Source organism: Clinocottus analis, unplaced genomic scaffold (genome assembly GCF_023055335.1).
Source record: "Clinocottus analis isolate CAN_PGR_092001 unplaced genomic scaffold, fCliAna1.0.p SCAF_12, whole genome shotgun sequence".
Classification (NCBI taxonomy): Eukaryota; Metazoa; Chordata; class Actinopteri; order Perciformes; family Cottidae; genus Clinocottus; species Clinocottus analis.
The window spans coordinates 2,753,884-2,776,698 of record NW_027175843.1 but is presented as its reverse complement, the minus strand read 5'-3'; the positions used below and the strand labels follow the sequence as shown (position 1 = coordinate 2,776,698).

The 22,815-nt window shown below is 41.9% G+C and overlaps 1 protein-coding gene across 1 annotated transcript in view; it reads left to right on the top strand.

The window, feature by feature from the left end:
* The first annotated feature begins 311 nt into the window (after positions 1-311).
* Positions 312-22,815, top strand: part of tfpia (tissue factor pathway inhibitor a) — a 33,287-nt gene continuing 10,783 nt past the window's right edge. The window contains exons 1-2 of the mRNA XM_068572647.1: positions 312-442; positions 19,892-20,089. Coding sequence (XP_068428748.1) covers positions 370-442; positions 19,892-20,089 — 271 coding nt within the window. The 5' untranslated portion in view covers positions 312-369. The remainder of the gene's footprint in view (positions 443-19,891; positions 20,090-22,815) is intronic.

Genomic DNA, 22,815 nt, shown 5'->3' with positions numbered 1-22,815 from the left:
AAATTATTGTTGAGGGATTATAAAGATGCAGCCTGGGTCCAACATGGGCACATTTTCTGATGAGCTCACATGCAGGTTGCCCAGAGTCCTATGTACCATAAAATCCTCCTTTGTTTTCTTTTCATTCCTCGGTAAAAAAAAAAAATTTAAAAAAAAGTTTTGCGTCATGGGGGAATATTGTATTTCCTATGTAGTGAATGTCCCTGTAGGGAATTTACTGGTACTTTTAAACGTCATGTCGCCTGCAGCCTCTGGTGTTATCAGAAGGAAGGACGCGCCCACAAACAGTCACAACTTCTCTGCCTGTACTTGATGAAGCTCCTGTGAAGTCCTCAGTCAGCGCGCGCCAGCCCCCCCGTGCACAGCAGCATGACGCCGTCCAACAAGTGGTGGATCCTGTGCGCCCTGTCGCTCTCCTTCGTCGCCCGGTTCGGGTCTTGCAGTGAGTACAGACATGGTAACGGGCAGAGATGCATGTGTGGAAGTCATTTCCCACCGGGTCTGACAGCGCGAGGGAAAGTTACTGTCGCGAAAAGTCGTGCGTAAAGTGGCGTCAAAAGTTTGAAACATAGGTCCTGTTGTCGGTTCACTCTTATTTTGTCTTTCGCGTGCCGTTTTGTGTAGTACCTGTTTCCCTCGATGCAATAATTGCCATAGTATTTATTGTTTTTTTAAGATGTTTGCCTGGCAAAATTGAAGTGAAAACTCATTTTTAAACACACGTGCGCCTCAAAATGACTCTAAACTGGCTACGGCTTGTAAAAATAACTGTGCTAGTGTTGCTCAAGGAGTCACGCACACACACACGCACACACATGATCCATAATCTATGCTTTGAGTGAAATCCCGTGCGTATCGACACCACTGTTGACGCGCCATTGAGTTTTGTTTTGTTGTGTTGGAGTCCTTTTTATTATTGACGGGAGAGATGTGACGTCAGTCTCTGGGTCAAAGTCCACAGTCCACCAGCAGTTCTCATACCGGCCACGACCCGCACCTGAGCCGCCTGGCACCTCCTCCTGCTGCGTCGTGTGTCGCAACAGCCTTCCAGGCAGTAATGAGGTTGTTGGGATTGGATGTCAGATTCCCAGCAAGCTGAGAAAGGTCTGATCCTGAGTGGGAGAGAAACTCCTCCATCCATGACAGAGTAAATATTGAGCTTCACTTCGTTAAAGTGAAATGCAGTTTACAGCAAAGTCCAGAAAGGTCATTCCAGGTGTGGTAAAGGTCAGATGTGTCCGTCTGCGGTTCAGAAGGATGAACTTTACATTTTGTGTGCATCTTGTGTTTTTATATAAATATTGATGTCTGTTTACGTTCACGCTCTTGCAACACAAGTTCACACAATGCTAATTCAAGCCTATCGCCGCCAGGGAAAGCGCTCTGTAATTGGCCGTGCACTGACGTCGTGGTGCCTGGCGTCTGTTGTCTCGACTTTCTCACAACCGCCGCACGTTCGCCTGCAAAGTGAGATCGGTACATCTCCCCCCGCCCCAAAGCGCTCTCCTTTAGTCTTCCTGTGCCTTACAAAACTTCTGCCACACTACCTGCTGCTCGGTCATTACGGTCCCTCCCATGTGGCTTATTACTTAAACTGCCGGAGGGAGGCGGACAAAATGTCTGGTGTAGTGACCTCTGCGAAGCCATGACGGCTTCATATCGCTTTGTCCAGATCACGAAAACACACCACCATCTCCTCCACTACTCATTAAAATGTGACGGTGATGTACTCGGTTATACAGACAACACAAAGCCGTGTTCATGTCTGATAGTACTGATGGTGACATCGAAAAGAGATTGAATGTCAGTGCAGCGAAGGCACATTTGGTGTGATGTGTTGGAAACTCTTTGTTCTGGTCTGTAGTTTGGCTGCTGGATTTTGAAGCATTAGCTCGACTGTTATAGTCGAGGCAGGAGGATATAAAAACACGTCATTTTCTCTGTTACTCACCCAAAGATATGATGTAATTTTCAAGACAGTCCTCGGCTGATAACAAACTTGACTGGAAAAAAATAACGCTCAGATAGTTTTGGGTGTTGACGTAATGTTTGTTGACGTAATGTTGGGACTCACGGGGGCAAAGAGCGGTTGTATTTTGTTGGAAATGTGTTCAGGGCCAATGATCAACCCTATTTAGTGCAGAGGACTTGTCTTATTAAAGAACCTTAGTATTTGTATTGCTTTGTTCCTGCTGGGTGACGTTGTGTTGTCGATGAGTTGGTGACATGATGCGTCATGTGTGTAGCCTGCAGTCAGTCAATTATGAGTCTCAATAAACAGTAAAGACAAATATATCTATAATAATACAATTGGATTTTAGAACCTGTTTGGGCAACAAAACTATGCTGTAAGGTTGAGGAAAATGATGATTAAGTGCCATTCATATTTAATTAGCATAGTTGTATCAACACATGTATGTAGTCAACAACCGACGGTCAGATCAAATAACGTTCAATTGAATAACATCGCCACAACATTTATTATCAGTTTTCCAATTGAATTGGATGAAGTATAAATAATGCATATTCTAATATATTTAATTAAAAAAAAACATGATACATAACAGGTTTTTGAAAAATGTGACTTTTAAAACGAAGTACTTCATTTTAGAAAACAGTATTTAACTGAAACGTCTTCGCCATGCAGCGTTGCATGAATTTAACTCAATGATGTCAATAAAAAAAGCCATGATATTGTATTCTTCTCATCTTTAAAAAAGAGAAATGTGTGTCTTTATTAAAGCAATTTGTTTCAGCTCTATTCTCTTTGTTAGCATCATTCTTGGACAGTGGATTAATGCTTTAATTTTTCTGTGCCTTCATTTTGGATGTGAGTGGGTACGACTGCTCAAAAGAGTTGTGGTTTGTGTCCTGTGGCGCTTCATATTGCTGCTTTTTTATTAATCCTCACTGTCTTTTGAACATATGAGACGCTGGTTTTAAACAGCCGGTGGGAAGAATGAACATCCGTTCTTGGTTAGAGGCTCTGGTCTCGCTGTCCACATCTCTCTTCTTGCAGCACGTCATGCGAAATAACTTCTGACTCACCTACTTCTTCACCGACCGTTGGCTCTCTCTCTCTCTCTCTCTCTCTCTCTCTCGCTCTCTCTCTCTCTCTCTCTCTCTCTCTCTCTCTCTCTCTCTCTCTCTCTCTCTCTCTCTCTCTCTGCCGCCGTCTCTCTCGGGTTGAGCTTTTTCTGGAGTTGCGACTCTTATCGCAGTCACGTATTTGATTGGCTGAGAAGCATCACATGATATGGTTTACATCTACTTGGCTGGAGTGTTTTCCCGGAGCGCTGAACGAGTGCCGTAAAGACTAGAAACGCTGCGCCGGTCAAAGTAGAAGCCTCAAAATTGAGTAATTCTCAATTATCTATTGGTGGTAGATCAGGTCCGGATACAACAGCGTTCGGGTCCGGACGGCGGCCCACATATTAGCGACCCATGCATTAGTCCCATAAGGAACTGGACAGGGGGTGCTGATCCCATGTGGAACAGCAAATGTTGTTGCAGATAGATTTTTTTTCACTGCCTTCAGATAATGAATATTAAATTATGCTTCAGCATCGTCCCATTGTGTCACGATAGCAAGCATCACGTTTGGCATAATATGTATCTACATTTAAATGTATTTAAGCTTCATTTAAAACAGGATTTAATATTCTCACATAGCCTTTCCTCTGACCAAGCAAGATGTTGTCCATCACATGACATTTATTGACAGTTGACATTTGCAAACAACTGGTGTTTACGGTTTTAAACCTCAAAGCACAAAAGGACAAATATGCTAACACATATGCATAATGTGTTCAAATATGCAAAAATTAAAATTGGGCCTCCGGCCAGTAAAACAAAAGTACAATTTTACCTTGCCTCCATCAGATATATGACAATACATGCCGTAGTGAAATACAGAGAGGCAATTTGAACTACTTACATTACAGGGGCATTCTTCAAGGTTTCGTCCATCAGGGAACATTAGCTCTTACTATTTGCGTATCATTTAGGTGCTCTTGAGAGGTGAAGCAATCAGGACTAAACATCAGTATCATGAGTGCAGTCTTAGTAGCTTCACTAATCGTCTCACGGAGGAGTAAACATTGTGTCTCATTAATTTGTGGAGGAATTTAATTAGATGCTCACTTGCTGTTTGAAGTGGCCTTTTCATTAGGGCGCCTCAGGCCATAGGATGAGAGGAAACTGTGTTGCATGTGCCATCTTAATTAGCAGTGCAGTAAGGAGGAGACTTCAGAAAAGTGCTCGACTAAACTGTCACCAAAAACTATTTGGAGTCCATTAGATGAATACACCTATAAGTGGAAAGTGAAGGCACTTCGATGCTTAGCCAATTAGGTGTTAGCTAATGTGTTCTGCACTTACCAGTACCCTTAGTTGTTTTTTTTCTGAGAAAATGTCTGTTTTGTCCCAACATGAATCTCACCTTGAGGCTGTTTCACTGCAGTGGAAGCAGCAGCTCTTTCAGGAGGAAGGGGGGGGGGGGGCAGCAGTTTAATCCAGACTATTAATAATCCAAACGGTATAAAATCTTCTCTGAATCATGCAGTTCATTACTCTTTTGTTCTGGTCATACACGCACACCCACTCCCACTTTCTATTTGAGTTCAATCTCTCGCTTCAGTGAGTTATATTTGTCATTTTTTCAATTTTCTTTATTTATATCTATACATAACTTGTTAAATAATGTCTTTGTGGGGTTCTTAAATTGGACTTGCTCTCCAAAGACTTGTAACATGACTTAGACCACCTCTCTAAAGACCTGAGACATGACTAGGACCTGCTCTCTAAAGATATACATGTCATACACGTCTGTTTTGTCAGACACATTTTAAGGAGTGCTGCTTTCAGTTGGCTGCATGGATTAAATAAAGATGGCCAACAGTAAAAATGAGTTGTGTGAGTCATTATAACAGCAATTAAAATGTAATCTTTGCTGCACCAAAGCACATCTTGTGACCATTAATAACAGTCCTCGGTGTCTTTCTTGTCTTTTCAAGTGTTTCTTCTGCTTCCTGACCAATCTAAGTATGTAGCATTGTTTTTAAATAGAAAAACCCATTGCGCATCCCCAACATTGACATCCCCAACCCTTTCCAGTTTGTCCGTGTACAGCATCACTGTAGTTTGCTGTAGATCTCAGAGGCGAAGGGTTGAATTTCTCTTGTGTTGACGCCTCCAGCTAGTACACTGGTTGTCTGGTTATATCTTGTTTTTGTTGTCTCTGTCTTTGCCTCTCAGTAAATGACGTGTATATTCCCATGAACTTTTCCATAATATATATGCACTGGTACTGTGTATGAGTGAATAAGACCTGAATAAGGATGCCACACAGCGAGTGGGAGTCATACGCTCATTATGACACCCACAATATGTAATCTAATCGACAGGAAACCGCTAGAAATCTGTTGTACAATATAAAAAACAGGACACCTTGTTGTATAACATGACAACAGAAATGCTAGTTTAGAGCGCTACGTCACTGGGTTCGCATAACCTGATGCGCCAGTTGGTTTGTCACGAAAGAACCATCTGAGAAGCCGTCATTGAAAACCGTTGGGGAAATGGACGGGCAATTTCGAAAAATAATTGGCTGTTGATTGTGAAACACCAGCCACACTGAGCTAAACCCCCTAGCTCCCTAGCTAACTCCCCTAGCTGCCGTTAGCTCCTCACAGGTACGCTGACACAAACACATTACTTGAAGCCGGGCAAGATGGATGACCGTGGGATCTCGTGACCAAGCGATTCTCCCAAAAACCTTGTGATATAGGGAGAATCCTGCTGTGCAAGATGAAGCATTAAGAAACAACGACGGCAATACAAATGCTGAGTTAGAGTACGCTGAGCAGTTTTATGAAGACCGTGCAGTAAACGATAGACAATAAAACAACACACAGCATTTCAGCATGTGATTTATCAGATCCTTGACCAAAAGACTTTGCTCCAGGAAAATTGGTTTTGAGTGTCTCACCTCTGAATCATTAGTATTGCACTCCCATATAAATGGCTGACTACATTGCAATATGGTGAAGATATGTATTCCTGTGTGAGAAAATGCCTGTCCTCTCTAGGTTGACACCGCAGTGGAGATGACAAATGCACTCGGAGGAGGATGAGCCACACTTTAATCTGCGTCCTGTGCCCTGCCGTCTGTATAAATTGGCAAAGGATACTTTCTCGGCTCTATATTTAGAGAGATGATACTGACTCATTGGTCTTTTCTCTACCAACTTGACGAGGTGGCTAAGTTAGCTTTACCTTTTATAGCTACAGCAGAGCAACCTCGAGACTGCAGGGAAGTCTGAGAGCAGACTCATTTCCAAAACCAACAGCTGAGAAATCTCTCCGTCGTCTTGTTTGCTCAGCGGCAGGAGAAAATGGGAAAGCTCATTGGCAATCGGCTGATCATGATACACCAGACCGAAATGGATAAAAAAGAGTTTTATCATGTTATTTTAGTGTCAGAATCCTGTTAGTGCGCAACAACCAATTCTTGTTATTTATCTGCGTGGGTAGAATCATTCATCGTTTCCATTAACATCCATTAACCAGCTTCCATTAATAGTAGTACATGGCAAGCCCTCCAAATAAGTGGTCTAAGGACCAGTTCCACACGTTCAGTTTTAATCATTTAGATTTGGGAGATAGTTCATGTTTACCTGTAGTTTTTGGACAATTTAAGTCCATTGGAATAACATGTCTAACATTCAAAAATGGGCATAGTTCGCCTTTTTAAGTAGGAAATATAACGTCCAGTTTATTCAGCTCGGTTAAATATCAGCTGGAGCCATCTTGGTTGTTTTCAAAAGTCAGCCTCAACAGTGCCTGTTTTCACGGTTTGAACCTCAAACATGCCCCATGTTAGATATTTGGCTGGGATTGGCCCGGCCTGTCTTAGGTCAATAGAAACTTGTCCAAAGCAGAAGGACACATCTGCCAGAGCAAACAAGCTCCCTCTGAGATTAGTCTTGTTCCCAGGCTACTCATTTTTAGCTTGAAATTGAAAGTTTTCCATGACAGGTTTTTAGACCGACTCCTGCAATGTCTCTGAAACTCATTCCCGGCTCACTCATTGAATCTTCCCCACATAAAGATACTTGTTAAGTTTCTATTAAGTGAGCAGTAAATAGAAATGTGGTCCAACTGGCTTCTCCAATGTGAGAATTTGCTGCTTTTCTCTGTTTTATACCACTGGGATTTTGATACATTTTGGGTTTTTGGTCAAAACAAGACTTTTGCAGACCAATTTAGTCTGGAAATTTGAGGTAAAAATCCTCTCGTGGTGATTAACTTCCATATTTTCTGGTTTTAGTGACGCTGCAAGACTTTCAGACAAAGTAAACCTTCTGTATAAATGTCCCTTGATCTGTTTGTGTGCACAGTGTGTTGTGTCTGTCAGGGCATTGTGTGAAGAAAGGAGTCTATCGCTGGGGATAAATTATTAGTGTGTCTCTGTAGCTCACAGGAAGCTTTAATCTCTTCAATGTTGACGGATAATTGGATATATCTTTCACATGTTCAGCGGGGAGGTGAATGACACCAACACCAACTCCTAATTAGGGATGTAGTCCTGTCCTATTCATGCCTTCGTGACTCACTCCCTTTCGTTTATTTTAAAAAGAAAGTGGTATCTTTTCTGAGCCTGGGAACATGTTTGCAACTGGCCATCTGCAGACCGATAAGGCAACGCTGGCACTTCCTGTGTAAGTCGTACTGAGGACAATTATAAGCTCTATTTAAGGTCCAGAGTTCAGGAAGTGATGCATCTCACAGGATACTGAACTTGTCCGAGATAGCAATTATTCTACTTCTAGTTAGACACTTGGAAATGATGTGCGGAGTACCGGAAATGAAAACACTAACTTGATGTGATATTTGATGATGTGCGATTGCTTCGCGTTATCGTGTCATTTTTGTTTTGAAATGTGTTCACCAAGACATGAAAGAAACGGCAAAGCAATTTTGAAAGTCAGCCAGAAATTTGGCACAGTTTTTTCTTGATATTCTAACAACAAGAAGTAAAAAAAAAATCCTACCTCTCCTCATAAGGTGTGGAGACTAATTGATAGCTTTGCACTCAACCATAGCAACTTGTGTCAGTGGAGTGAACAAAAGGTGAAGGGAATCAAAGAAAGAGGTGAAGTCTGAACTTGTCAAGGTAGCACTCTGATAGACGATGAAAGAGGCATCGCTTTGTCTTCTCCCTCTGCCAGTTCAGACAAGGTGAGTGGACCATGGGCGTCTTGTTTTTATCTGCTTAGCGGTGATTGTCAATGCATTTCTTTTTGCACTCTAAAGCTGCTTTTTGCACTCCACAAATGTAGTCGAAGTTGAATTAATACCAGCTTTCAAAGTGAAGATAGAGACGCACGCTGTCAGGGCTATGTGTGGACGTGGATCATGTGTTTGGATCAGCCCTTTTCATTTATTTAAGCTCTTTGTTTTCTAACTGGGAGATTGCATGTCAGGTTCAAATCCTTCAAAGTAAAAAGAGGTCGCACAACTCTTCTTCGGTACACCGTGCTTTATTCCCTAGAAGTTTTTCAGCTATCTTGCGTTCATCACGGCGGTAGCATCAGCTGTGCAGGAAGACCTTTAAAAATAGATGAAGACATAGGGGATGTAACAAAGCAGAGGATAGCAGGAACACTCTCAACCACATCAACAAGCTCTTCTTTTTTTTTAGGTTTTCCACCATTTACAGGAAAAGAAATGATTCAAGTGTGGTTATGAGTCTGAAACTGTGTGACTCAACTAATATAGTGGAAATATCAACTCTGACAGTGAGAAAGCAGCATAAACGAATAAAATGAAAATGTTATTTTTAGAAATTGGGTATATGCATATGGACTCGGATAATACCAAAACTGAATAAGGATAGGAGCAGGATATTGCTATATCTGTGTTTCTGAGCAAGTGGAATATTTAAATATCCAGTCTGATATTTGCTTGACATCTGGGCCACATGCAGAATATTCTCAATGAAGGCCTCAAAATTGTGCCGTTTTTTAACTGAAAAAGAAGGGATCCGTGCACACAGCAGAGTAGTGGCAATCTTTTTTTTTGTTATATGGTTAGTCCCCCTTTGATTTGTGAAAAATGTACCGGAATGAATAGAAAACAAACCAAATACATTAATTTGCAGTCACGCTTCAGTGTGTTCTGCTTATCTTTCCTGTTGAGACGGAGACAAAGTGACCACATCAGACACAGAAAAACAACAGCTGCAATCTCAGTTGAACTTTGAGTGTATTTCATGTGCAATGATGTGCTCCTCCCAACAGCTGCAGGTTTGATCCCTCAAGAAAGCAAAGCTAAACTTTCAGTTTCACTAAAGCTCCCCAATTACCAACAGAGAAGCATCCCCCCTTGTTCTCTCTCATTTGTACCATTGGAACAATAACCTGCATTGGAGAAGAGGAAAAGCTGTATCGATCCTCTCATCTAATCAAAAGCATGTGCACAGTACAATCAGTCGTGGATGGCATTTGCACAGCAGGGAATGAGCCACTTGCTCTCGCCTTCTGTCCATCTCATTGATTCATCTGCGTATAATCGGATCTGCATCAAAGACACCAACGTTTATGGCTGCAGTCTGGAGGGTCCTTGAAGGTTGGTTCAATATCTGACAAATAACAGCTTCATTGTGTCTGTGGGGTATTGAAGATGTGTTTAGAAAAAAATAGTTTTATCGTGTCTTCTCAGGCCGGGCTAAATGGCAAATTCCCAACTTGTGATGTCCAGGATAAGAAGTTATTATTCCCATGCGGTAAAATCTCTGTGAGGTTGTTCAGAAACCTGCAGTGTGGTGTTCCTGCTGTGAGAAATATATTGTGTTTTCTTTTCTTTTTTATAATTTCACACAGCAAATAACTCTCTGGAAAACACTGCTCCCACACATGGCACGGGTGGCATAGCCTGGATAGGGTATAGTTTGTATTCATGATATTGCAATGCGATAACACAATATCACAGCATTGCAAAGAGAGCAATATGGGTGTTTTTAAAATTCCGGTTTCAAAGATCGAATGAAACCCTGAGAAAAAAAAAATGCAATTTTTTTTCCAAGGACCAAAAACAATAACGTTGCACCTTCCTTGGAACAATTTGTCTTTTGTGGGTCAAACCTACTATAGCCAATATGAATTAATGAATGAAAAAAAGGTGGATTGTGCAGGTACGAAAAAAGATTAGAGCCACTCACACATTCATATATATACTTCTAGCATAGAACAAAAAAGTGTTGGACTCAGAGGTTGTGCACTATGTCTTTACTGCCACTTGAAAACGTACTTGAGGGCGTCTTTATAGGCTCATATACTTTATTCACCATGTTAGTAATGTGTTAATGATATATATTTACTTCCAGGGCTTCTAATTAGAGCTCATCAACTGTCATACGGCGCCCAATACAAGTTTTCCCAAAGGGGCCAATAAATAATGTCTGAATCAGGATGGAACGGAGCAAACTTTTACATTGTGGACAACGTGGTATCAGTTTAACCTTTTAAGACAATTACCTGTCTCTCAGGCTTCACTGTCTAACGGGCTCTTGTAACAGCTAAAATTAAAAAATTCAAACAACAATAAGTATCAATTTTCATGAAATACACAGAGGAAGTGAGATGTGACTGGTTGCCAGTTAAATTTGTTATGTGGCAGTCAGGTTTGGAAACCTATCTTGGATAAGAAAACCTATGTGTTCCCACCTGATCTGATCTCTTGGAGAGAATCGGAGCTTCCGATGGCGCAACGACAACCCGATACGTGGAGATGAGCCGCCTGCAATGCTTGGCTCGTCTCCCATTTTAGAGGCTTGTGTGTGTGTGTGTGTGAGACAAATGGTGTGATAGGCCCGACGCCAGTTCTTAGATTCATCCACTTTACACTCTAATTACATGCAGGTCAACGGGACGTGGGATCGTCTCCCCCGTCTCTGGTTTCAATCTAAAACTGAGCAATTTGAATTCACGGGGAGCATAAATTAAGGGTCACGTGTTTCAAGATCGGAAACGAGTAAATAACCTGGTCCAGTTCGTGAGCACGGCACAGAAATCCAAGCAGTTGCCGTAATATATTATTAAATGACCAGATAGATTCATGAGCAGAAGCTTCCGTACAAGCGAAAACACAAAAGACGCATTGCAGAAACCAAAGACTATTACCATTATGATAGAACATTATGAGAGAACACCTTAGTTTTCACAACAAAATGTACATCTGCAATGGTAATTGTAATCACATTCTAACATGTCTTTGCTCTTATATGGAAATCCTTTGATTTTTTTTTTCCTTCTCTTCAACATTTTCTATCACTGGTTTGAACACCTCCATTCTCATGAATCTAGTGTTTTTTATTGCAAGTGTTGTGATGAATAATTCACTGAGTGTTTTGTAATTGGGACTGCCTCAATTTGGCAGATGGTGCCTTGGTAGTCTCTACCCTACAGGCTTGTGCAACTTATGTTAAACTTATGCCCACATCATTGTTTGCCATATGCTCCTTCTGGACGGAGAAGCGGCCACACACCATTTTGCTCCGAGGCGTGCTTGATTTTTATTTTTTTTTTAACCAAAGCCGTGACCGGTTTAAGGATATATGTCACCAACCTGCAGTTAATCCAATCATGTACACCCCCATCTGAGTGCTGCTCCGGAAACACACTCTGTTGCATTGATTGGCTGGAAACCAGACGAGATGGACTCTAATTGGCATTGACTGGGATTGTTCGGTTGGCCGACGCTCAAGCTTTGCAAATGTCAGAGTGCGGCTTTGGTGGAATCAGCGAAGAGAACGGTGGGATTTCCGGTTCCCACTATTATTACGGGCAGGTAGGGGCTCAACGTAGATATTGCCAGGAAAAGATAAGGCCATTGCTGAGGGAGAGCACCACTGAGCTGACATCGGGGACAAGTCGGTTGATTAAAACAGCTGCTAGATGGAGGGAATGGAGTTTAATCCATGAAAAGGCAGACAGGAAGTTTAGAATTGTTTTGTTTATCTGTCCAGAGTCCCGTTTTTGAAAGAGTGAGACAGAAAACTAAAATTCATGGACTAAATAGGCAAGCAAAGATGAATGTTAAATCTGTCTTGGCAGGGACAAATGGGACTACAAAAGCTATCGAGTCATGGAGCGACAATTAACTCGCTCGTTGCATCCCTCCTCCCTCAACACCTGCCGTACCAACACGCAGGCTCTGATTAAAAATGCAGGCCTCTCACAAGCCTTTTCGATAATTAAGCAGGTTTCCTCGCATTGCCACTAGTTGGAACAAGAGTGTTGGTTTCAATCTTCTCAGCAACACCACATTACATTTGTATCGTCGGGCTTAAAGAGACGTTGACATTGATCCTTCATGCGAGTGCAGAGTTTTTCCACTTGGGCGTCTCCAGCAACAATCAAGCCGCCAATCCTGGCAGAGTTTGTGCTGCACATTATGTGCTGATCTATACAGGACCAGGCCTGTTGCTGCCCAAACACAAATAGATTCACTGCTCACTCAGCCTTCAGGGTAGCCCCCCAGTCTGTTTCCCAACCACACAACGTGAGCTCTCGAAGATTTGACTGTTTTGTCAAAATGGCAACCGATTTCCCCCTGGAGGCACGAACGTGTCTGTGTTTCAGTGGGATCCCTTTGATCGGCAAGAGAAAGTGCTTTAGAAGGTGCTCGCAGCCCACTTTGATCTCTCAACATGAAGCGCGAAAGGAAGTGCTCTCTGCCTGTTTGTAAGATCGCTGCTGGAACGAGGTCATCGCTCTCTGGCTGCTGAAAGGCCAAAGCCTGTTGCCTTTAATGAGCTGCATTCGAGATGATCTGTAGGAACATTGCCTTGTTTTTTTTTTGATTTCCTGCCCAACATCTTTCTCAGATTAGTAGGATTTTTTTAAATTTTTTTTACAGTTAGTAGCCTCGGAGGTATTCACATTCATTATATATCTTCACTCTTGATTTGTTATTTTTAAGTTGACTTATTGTACAATAAAAGGACATAACCTCAATAAAATTTATGTTGATTTAATGTACAATATATTGACATGACCTCAGTAATATTTACATTGACATATAGTACAATATATGCACATGAACTCAGTAATATTTACGTTGACTTATCGTAAAAGAAAACGCTAACTTATGGCACAATATGTGGACATGACCCTGATATTGACCCTTCTGTTTATGCTTTTTCGTTTACTTAGGAATATACTGTAAAAGTCGGGTTACAAGCCGCTACTACCTTCGGTGGGTGTCCCCGTTGTAGCAAGCTAACGCTGCTGCTAGCTCCCTGCTGTTGCTAGCTCCCTGCTGCTGCTAGCTCCCTGCTGCTGCTAGCTCCCCGCTGCTACTGCCTGCCTCCCTGCCGCCGGCGTCAGGCGGCGAGCCGGGACTGGTCCCGCTACCTTCAGTGGTTGTCAGAGAGCTAGCAGGGAGCTAGCGAGAGAGCTAGCAGCAGTGCTGGCTGGCTACAGCGGGGGCTATCCGAGACACCTAACGAAGGTAGTAGCGGTTTGTAACCCGACTTTTACGGTAATGTTTGTTTGTTTTTTATTCCAAATTTAATGGCGTTCTTACATTCTAAAGCTATTATCATTACAGCGTCACAAAATGGTCATAAAATTACAATAACATTGTTTATTGCAATTATTTCTGGGGCCAAATACGTCCAACAAGATTAACTAGTTATTATTGTGACTGTTGTGGGGAGTTACTGTGACCCTTTCAAATTGTGATTGTACCAAATATAATTAACAGAGTCTTAACAAGCTGTGAGAAATGGGAAGATTTCACTGGCTTTACTCAGCTGTATCTAATTAGCATTAATTATGTGAGCATAACAAAAACAACAGAGGAGAACGTATTGGCTCCTGGTTTACTGGCTCTCTGCATGCTGGTGTCTCCAGAGCTTGGGCAAAGATGGTCTCGTTAAGGAACATCACTTTTTAAGGCAGTACTTTTACTCGTAACAGAATAGCTTTACAGTGTAGTATTAGTACTTTTACTTGAGTAAAGGATCTAACTAGTTCCTCCACCACTGCTCACTGCTCCCTCTGGATGCTGACTAATTGTAGGAGACATGAAACCCTAGAATGAGAGATAGAAACTGGCTGACAACATTAAGGCTATAAAAAAAAGGCAATAAACCTTTGACGCAGCATTCTTTTAACGTGATAAGCTCATTCTATATTACTTGATGGCTCCGTACCTTCTCAATTCAAAGAGTGCAGCTGATGTTTTCAATATACAGATGTCTAATCCTTGGATTTCATACCAAAAAAAACACATTTCCATGAAGAAACAAAGAAAAATGTTGTTGTTGTCAGAGCCGTTAAAGTAATTCATTTGAAGCTACAAGAGAGAAACACACATCTTCAAGAAGGGTAGCCTCATTTGCTCAGGGCTCAGCTGTAAAATCTTGGGCCGGGCTGTGACTCACCCTTAGCCTTTGTCCGCTGGCCTCTGGGCACGGCTCCGATACACACTTGCAGTGTTTCTTACACTGCGGGCCTATCTACTCGGCAAAGTTGATGCACCCTTTTGGTTCCTCCACCAACACACGCATACCGCACTGACCAATGTGTTGCAAGCCAACATTACTTCTATTTCATGGAGTTTGCACCCGTCGCTTCATGACCCATTCAGCCAAGTGAGTCACTAAAGACAATACCTGCTGCAGTGGTGACTAACGAGGAATAAAACATACAGTAAGCGAGTTCACTCTAAGTCAGCGACCCTTACTTGAAAAAAGGTCAGTCATTGCCATCCAATAATAAAACTGAAGGCGTAACTCTTCCAGGTCTTCATTTCCGTCATTGCAGGGTTTATGTTTTCAGGGTTTGTAACTTTAAACATGGGAGCCAAATTAGTTTCTCTTGGATTTGCTTGGTCCTACACATATGTATACATATAAGCCCAATCCCATGAACCACTAAATTATTTTTGTGTTGTGGTTTTCATTTTGTGTTTGTATTAAAGTTCTAGTGCTAAAAAAAATTACTTTTTAGCCTTTTTATCAAAGTAAATATACATGGGTCGACATTGACCCGTACAAATAATAGATAATAGATAATTGTTTTTAGTGTATTCTAGATAGATAGACAGATAATTACTTTATTGATCCCCAAAGGGAAATTTCAAGAAATTCTACAGCTGATTGAAGACATGCTAACACAAGAGGAAGGTCAAGTAAATCCAAATGTGCATCAGAAAGCTTAACAATCTGTATAACGTTCCTTTTACCTTTGACCTTTGAATGTAGACAATTATGGCATTTACATGTTGTTATTATTGTAAACATATTTCCAAAATGATCATCATCGTCATCATCGGGACACAGATGCAGTTGTCTATGCAAATGTCTAAAAGAGTTGTTTTTAAAAAAATGAAAATCACACATTTGTTAGTGCTGTTTTCTGCCTTTTGGAGTTTATAAAATCAACAATTACTTTTAGAGAAGTGGAAAATATGTTTTCTGTAATTATTGTGCTGTATATAAGTATCTAATCAAACAGAAAGACTATAACTACTGTAGCGAGCCATCTGTGAATTACTGAATTGTATTGTAGAAATGATGTTTTGTACTTTGATAATGAGTACACGTTAGAATGACATATTTTTTTCATTACGTTTATTTATACCACGGTTTCTGAACGCGGCTATTGTTTCAACTTTTATCAGTAAATGCTTTTCAGTTTTACGGATCCATTTTTTAATTTCCTTCTCAATGTGAATACGATGGATTCCCTGTAGAAAACACATAAACAAACGTCTCTAATGAAGTGTACAGTCGTATATTTCAGGCTGCAGATGACAGAACCACTGGGAGCTGTCAACACTGGCATGTGCCTGTCTCCATCTGCCTCACTTTCTCCAGGGGTTTTCATGAGAACATCATAACTGACTGTCAACCTGGTCACGGCATGTGCTCTCTGGTTGTTTTGTTTTCTCGCTGAGTCATCAATAATGGGCTACGTTTTGTGTGGCTGCTGTACACTTTGTACTTAGGTCCACTTTGTCTAAAGTCCTACAAATGGAGGCGCAGGATAATCTTCTGGTGTATTAGACAAGCTGGGACTGGGCCTCAAACCGACTCAACCGGCCCATCTCTGGCATTACAGAGGGGCTTGGCACGGTGCATGTTGAGCAACTCCAGATCTTTATCCAAAATGTGTGAGTCTGTGTGCAAATCTTGGCTGCGCCGATACTCGTCAGCGATACTCGGGAGACTTGCTGCCAATGGGAAATCTGATGCATCTAAAATCTGCCTCCTCCTTTTCCAACATGGGCTCTATTTACGGAGCTGGCTGATTTGTTTGGTTGAGTTCCCGGGCTTTTGTTGATTCATTGTGAGAGTGGGATTATATTTATTTACCTTCTGTTCAACAACATGGAGGATTCCCGATGACAGATTTGGAGCTTTGCTCGGATTTGTGGACTGCTCAGAATGGTTTGCATTCAGAGCCGTGGTGTGAAAATCTATTGTTTTGATATTAATGTCTAGTCTGCAAAAGCCATTATTCACTATAAAGCTCATATGAACAAAAAGAAACAAACATATGAACTATAAAAATAAATACCTGAAGTCATTGTCTTACCAATGTTTTTCTGCAAGAGCGTGATCATTGTTTTAATATTCCTTAAATATTGATATTCTTTCCCATCTAGCACTTAGAAACTGTGTTAGTATGACACTAAAAGTAGAGCTGTGTGTGTTAAGAAGCTGAAAAAAATATTGGTATTGCTGTAACCCTGATCGATGTTCCTGATGTTCATTTCCTGGAGTTTTTCACAATAATGGCCTTCCTTTAAATGCCAGGATGCGAGACCTTTTAATGTGAAAATTATGGAAAGTTTCATTCATGCGACCACTTCCAGTTTTGAAACGTGAAGCCAGTACAGAAGAGCCTTAACTTCTCTGGATAGAAATCTATATTGGATAGAAAAGAGAACATGCACATGTTTTATTACCTCAGTAAACATGGCTAACACAAGTTCATTGGCCCAAATTGATAGTTTTAGGTCTTCTTCTATACAGCATGATGCGTATTCACAAAAATAATGGTCTCATTTAGAAGGATTAATTAAATGAAATGATGCATCAGGCGCCAGTTAGAGGAATAAATGTGTAAGTTTGTGTTAAGTTCTCATACAGATACCGATGAGGGTCCTCAGTGCAGGTGTCGACTGACTGGCGGTGCGGGTGACATATCCCTGCAAGTCTTAACAGCTTCTTTCTGTTCCATCCCATTTAACATATTTCATAATTTTTTTTGTGTGTTCATTCTGCAGTTCAAAAGGTGATAGAAAATGAAGTACTGTATTAAAAAGCTGAAAGTTAACTTTTAACGTGTCGTCTACTGCTCCAATAGTATTTACTGGACAATGTTACGGTTCACAGTTCTCCCATGGGTGCTCATTATTGCCCATGGGTGTCTGAGCTCTAAATAGTCCACACAAATGGTACCAATGTGTTGTACTCTGGTTCACCCGATGGCTTCATTTGAAAGTGGACTTCAGTGTCAAAGAAGTGTTTTGGGCCTATTGCATGCTCATCCATCGTAATCTGCAGTCTGTATTCGGTTCTACAAATGGACATATAGAGAAGCACTTTGTGAGTGAAAGCTTGTGCCCATCTGGCTCTGTGTTTGTCTGTTCTTCAAGGACCATTTCTAGTTTCCTTTCAGAGAAAACGTTTTAGTTTGGCTATTTGGATGGCTTTTCTTTCAGATCGCCTGAATGGATATTGGACATGAGCGATTGAAGATCACACTGCTTATTGTATTTTGGTACAACGGACACAGCAATCAATAGGGAGAAAGTTCTTTTCTCCCCTCGCTTTGGGCGGCCAAAGCCCAGCATAATGAACATTCGTATTTGTTATTTGATTTCAAAAGAGCCGTCTGCGCCATGTTTGTACTTTTTTTTTTTTCTTTTATTCCGAAGAAGAGCAACGATCTCGATGTTTCTGTAAAGTTAGTTTAATGAGGTTCAGCCATGCAGTGCTATGCTTACTTGGGGTTGGGTACAATATAGACGGAGACCCAGATTGTGTGTCGCTGTGTAATTTCTCCCTGATAGATGGCCTTATTTTCTGCTTCTTATCAGAAAACAACAAGAAGAACGCAATTAAAAAAACAAACAAAAAAATACTATGAGTCTCTGTAGGGAACCCAACCTCCCACATGCAATTGCGGTGGGGTCGGGTGAAAGGAAGGAGATTGGGAGTATTTGATTGGTGTCCCAAATCCCCAGTTATAAATTCAAATTGGCCTTTTTTTTTTCCAGGAGGGCAGCTGGTAGCGCTGAGCTGCTGCCCTCATTACCTCGGCCGGCGGAGCGAACGCTTGTTTACTGCGGTGCTGATGGGACCGGCAGGGTGGTTCCCATCACGTCATGTGTTTTGATAGAACGTTGTACCTCCCTGGAAAGAGGATTTTATGTTTGTTTTCCAACTTTTCCAGCCAAAATATATAGTCGGATGCAATCAAACTACCTGCAAAACCAGACAAAACATGTAATCGGTTTAGTGTTTTATCAAAAGCCCAAGATTAGCCTCAACAAATCCCAAAACACAAAAGGTCTACAGCCATGCAAGCAGCTTTGTGGGGCTTTACTGAGGCAAAGAGGTGCATTCAACTTAATGTGAATGCTAACTATGGCTTTTTTTTATCATGTTAAGTGTATTTTTGGGTGACATCACAATAGTTCTAATAGTTGTTGAAATATTTCTCTTCAAAACCACAAGTGTCAACCCATTAACTGCATAACTGGGAAAGTAAAAGCCCAAAGTCAATAGGATTCATCCTCTGGGGAGCATGCATGTTTGCACACAATTAATCCATCAAGTGGTTGTTGAGACTTTTCAGTCTGAGCTAAAGTGGTGTGTTGCAGTTCAAACCTGACCACATTAATATTCCAACTTATAACCTGTCGCTCTACACTCTGTGCTTATGGAGGGAGCAATGCAGTCACCCATCCTTGGCCAGCCGCAAATACCTTTTGGACAGAGATTCCTCTTTTCTCTGGGGGTTTTGAAGTAACTGCAGCTTGGGAGGCAGGCAGGCATACCCGAGAGCTGTTTTAATATCAGCAAGGATCAGGGCCAAGAAAGCAGCACACTGAGACAATGAGATAGGGATTTAGCATTGGCAACGGGAACGGTCAGTAGGCCTCTGACGTCATCTCTTTCCTCCATCGGACCGGGCTAGCTTGTATGAACGATGACGACAGGAGAGAAGCGTGCTGATTCAGGTTGTAAATCAGGTCGCTACCGCCTCCGCTCTTGACAATTCTGGATAATGGTACTTCTGTCTTTGTCCAGCAGAATATTCACCGTGCAGCTCTGCAACACATTGCTTGATCTGCTGCAGCGCAAACTGTTGCTGTGTGCTGCATCCTGTGAAATGTCAGCAGCTTTTACTCCGTTCCCAGTACTCAAGGGGTGTTTAGATTCTTCTTGGTGTTCCTTAGTCTAAGTCCAAAAAAAACATACCTGTGAGCTTGTGTCTTTAACATTGTGAGTTGTGTCTCTCTTGACTTTGCAATGTTGCTTCTTGAATGATGAATTATTCAGTCTAAATATTAAGTGAGGTCACACAGCTCGTGCTTTGCCGTTAACAAATCCCTCACACGGCCTCCATCTGCCACAGAGTGTCTAGGAACAGTAAGCTGTTTAACCACACACTCAAGTCTTTTGGAAATTATACAGCCATGCAACTTTACCTTATCTTGGAGCCCGAGGTTAGAGTTTGCTATTGTGACCTAATTCCCCTCCTACCCTAAAACACACACACACACAGACAAAAATCCTTTTCACAGCCCGCTATGGGAAGCAGTGTGCTCAGTGTTTGTCTTTTCTATCCCGCCTCCCATTCAGAAGTTCAACCCGAGCTCTTCATCTTCAATGAGTTGTGCGCCCTGAAGGACGACGCGGGGCCCTGCAAGGCCATCAAGGACCGCTTCTTCTTCAACGTCGACACGGGCCTCTGCGAGCTGTTTGAGTACGGAGGCTGCGGGGGAAACGCCAATAACTTCCAGACCATAAACGAATGCGAGGAAACGTGCGTCGTCTCAGGTGAGTACGACCCCCTTCGGCCTGACCCTTGCAAGTCCTTTATCAAACGGTTTCAGTCCAAGGACTCACCTCGAAGTTAACAAGAGTGAACACTGAGCTCGACATCGTTGATACAAAAGGGAGTATTTTGGACGATCACCCCTCCGTATGTGGGATAAAGCTGTGTTCTAGTGTTGCATTGTTATGTTAGCAAATGAAGAGTTTTGTTTTTCATGCACTGTTGTTCCTCATTAGATTTTATTGCCACCTTGGGCGTTCAATCCTGTTACGAAGTCATTTTCTTGGTATGTGGCTAAAATGGAGCATTGCCAGCACATTCATTCTGAACAGTTTTCCCCGAGCCATCTGGTTAATGAAAAATATGGACACGTTGAAGAGAGGCAGCCGGTTTTGTATAATTTAGAGGTTACACTTACTAACTGATGATGAATTGAAGTTAAATTAATTTAAATATAACTAGTGATGCACTGATCAAGTTTTTTTTCTTGCCTGTGATCCCAATCCAACTCATTTAATAGTGAATATATCAAGTTCTAATCATTTTTTTTGACTTTCCCTCGATATACGAGCTGCACAGTAACTACATTAAAGTTATTACATCAATCTAATGTATATGTTTGAGGATTAAATATCTCTATTGCAGTATGACAGACAAATGCTTCCGTCCAAGTTTTTCCGTAAAGTGTTTTATTTATATTTCAAATATATCAGTATAAAAAACAAAACCCTGCCTGTAATCTATTTGGCCTTGTCGTCGTGTCGAGGGAATCTCTGTTTTTCCTTTCGAGGTGACCTCCGTGTTGTGTTGCTTCAGTGCAGCATTTTGCCTGAGTGTCCTTGAGGAACTGTATTAGACTGAGCGTTCATTTCCTTTGTCTCTATATGTTTTGCGAGGAATACGTCACAACCATAACAACATAAACAACATACCAACGAATAAGGCAAAAAAAAATGTTGCCAATATTCGCTTCTTCGCCTTTTTGGCTGGCGACTTAAAGTCTGGAACTCCTGATCAAGATGCGTAGATTGCTTTTTATCAAATAGGGTAAAGTTAACAAGTGTCAAGTTCAAAATAATGTGGTAAAAACATCCAGATTCAGTTTACTCCTGCGACCCTGAATAGGACAAGCGGTTTAGATAATGGAGGCTATGCCGTTAGCTTCTTCTCACACACGCTGGATTGCATCGGAAGATTCATCAATGGGTTCCGATGCCGGTGGCGATATATGATCGTTAGCATTGAGCCATCGTTACAGATCGATGGTTCGTAAAAGCGACGGACACAATCCTTTTTTCAAACTCTTTCCTGAGTTGGCAGATGCAAAACTTACCCCGACCTTCGTCATTGCGTTAGCGTTGTATCACTTTGCTTCACCTTCATGCAGAACAGGGCGGTTAGGCTCGGAGCGCGTTAAGTGGCAGCCGCTAAACGTTTTCTGTGGTGTTGCGTGACCGAGGTAAATGGATGCACAAACACAAAAGCTCAATTCTGGATCGCACACAACATCGAATTCAGATGTTTTCATAATCACGTGAGCGAGCCCGACGACGACCGAGCGTCGAGGGTGTGAGGTCGCCGCGAGTGCGTCTGAACGCGACTAATGAGTGGACTTAAAGTCGCCGAGACAGACGGCGCTCGTTGGTCTTTGCTGCACCTTCACGAAATCAATTGTTGGTTGGCGATACCTGCTAAGTGCAGTGCAGGGATGCATTGTGTCACTCACCGCGCCGCACTAAGCTTTTGTGAAACGCAATCGATGGAGACACAATTAGACCTTTCACCCGTGGGAGTTAAATTTATCCACAGCGAGACGAGCTCAAAGGCACTTCAGGCGGCTGCTGAGTTATGAGTGTAAACCGCTCCGTCCACAAAAGGAAACCGCCTTTTCTCTCTCTCTTATTTATCCGCTCTGAGCGATGTGTAATGATATCTGTCATGAAAACAACACGCCTTGGATACTCGAGCTTGTTCGGCTCAATGTGAAATACACCCTTGATGTGAAGTCCAAGTGTTTAGATGGCCTGTTATTCTGCGGCGTGACAAAGAATAACCTTCACCTTCACATTGCATGCCTGGAAATACATCAGACAAGAAGGACCATGAATGCATCTTGCAGGCATTGCCTAATGCAGTTGCCTGGATTTGGTGTTGTTGTCATCGGTCTCCTTCTAAACAACTGTGGGCTGTAAAGACACATCTGGAGATGTGGAGTTTCTGGCTCCAGCTGAGGTGATATTAAATAAAACTGCTCTGACATAAATATGAAGGGGACGATCAGATATTAAAGCTGGTCTGAGTGTACAGTCTTTCTCTGCTTTTTTGATCATAAAGAATATGACATTGCATTAAACTGAGCTATAAAACGTGCATTGGTTTCATGGCATTTAAAGGGCAGTTTGCAGGAAAGCATAACGCACCTCCGAGCGGTCGCTTTTATCTAAATTGAACGCGCTTTCATGTGTGGATCCACTTTTACTGCACTCGGTGGTGACTTTGTCTCAACGACCAAAGTCAAAACTAGAATGCAAAGAAAATCATGCGTGTTCAATTCAGTCGTCCAGCTAGCTCACACTAGAAAAATGATTTTTACGAGTTTGTCCTTTTTGTTTGTATCATGCACACATGTGAAACCACATGTGTGTGTGTGCACAAACGTACTGTGTGCACATTCACATGGGATTCTGCTGATGACGCTTAGTGCCGGTAAGACACAAAGAACAGAGAA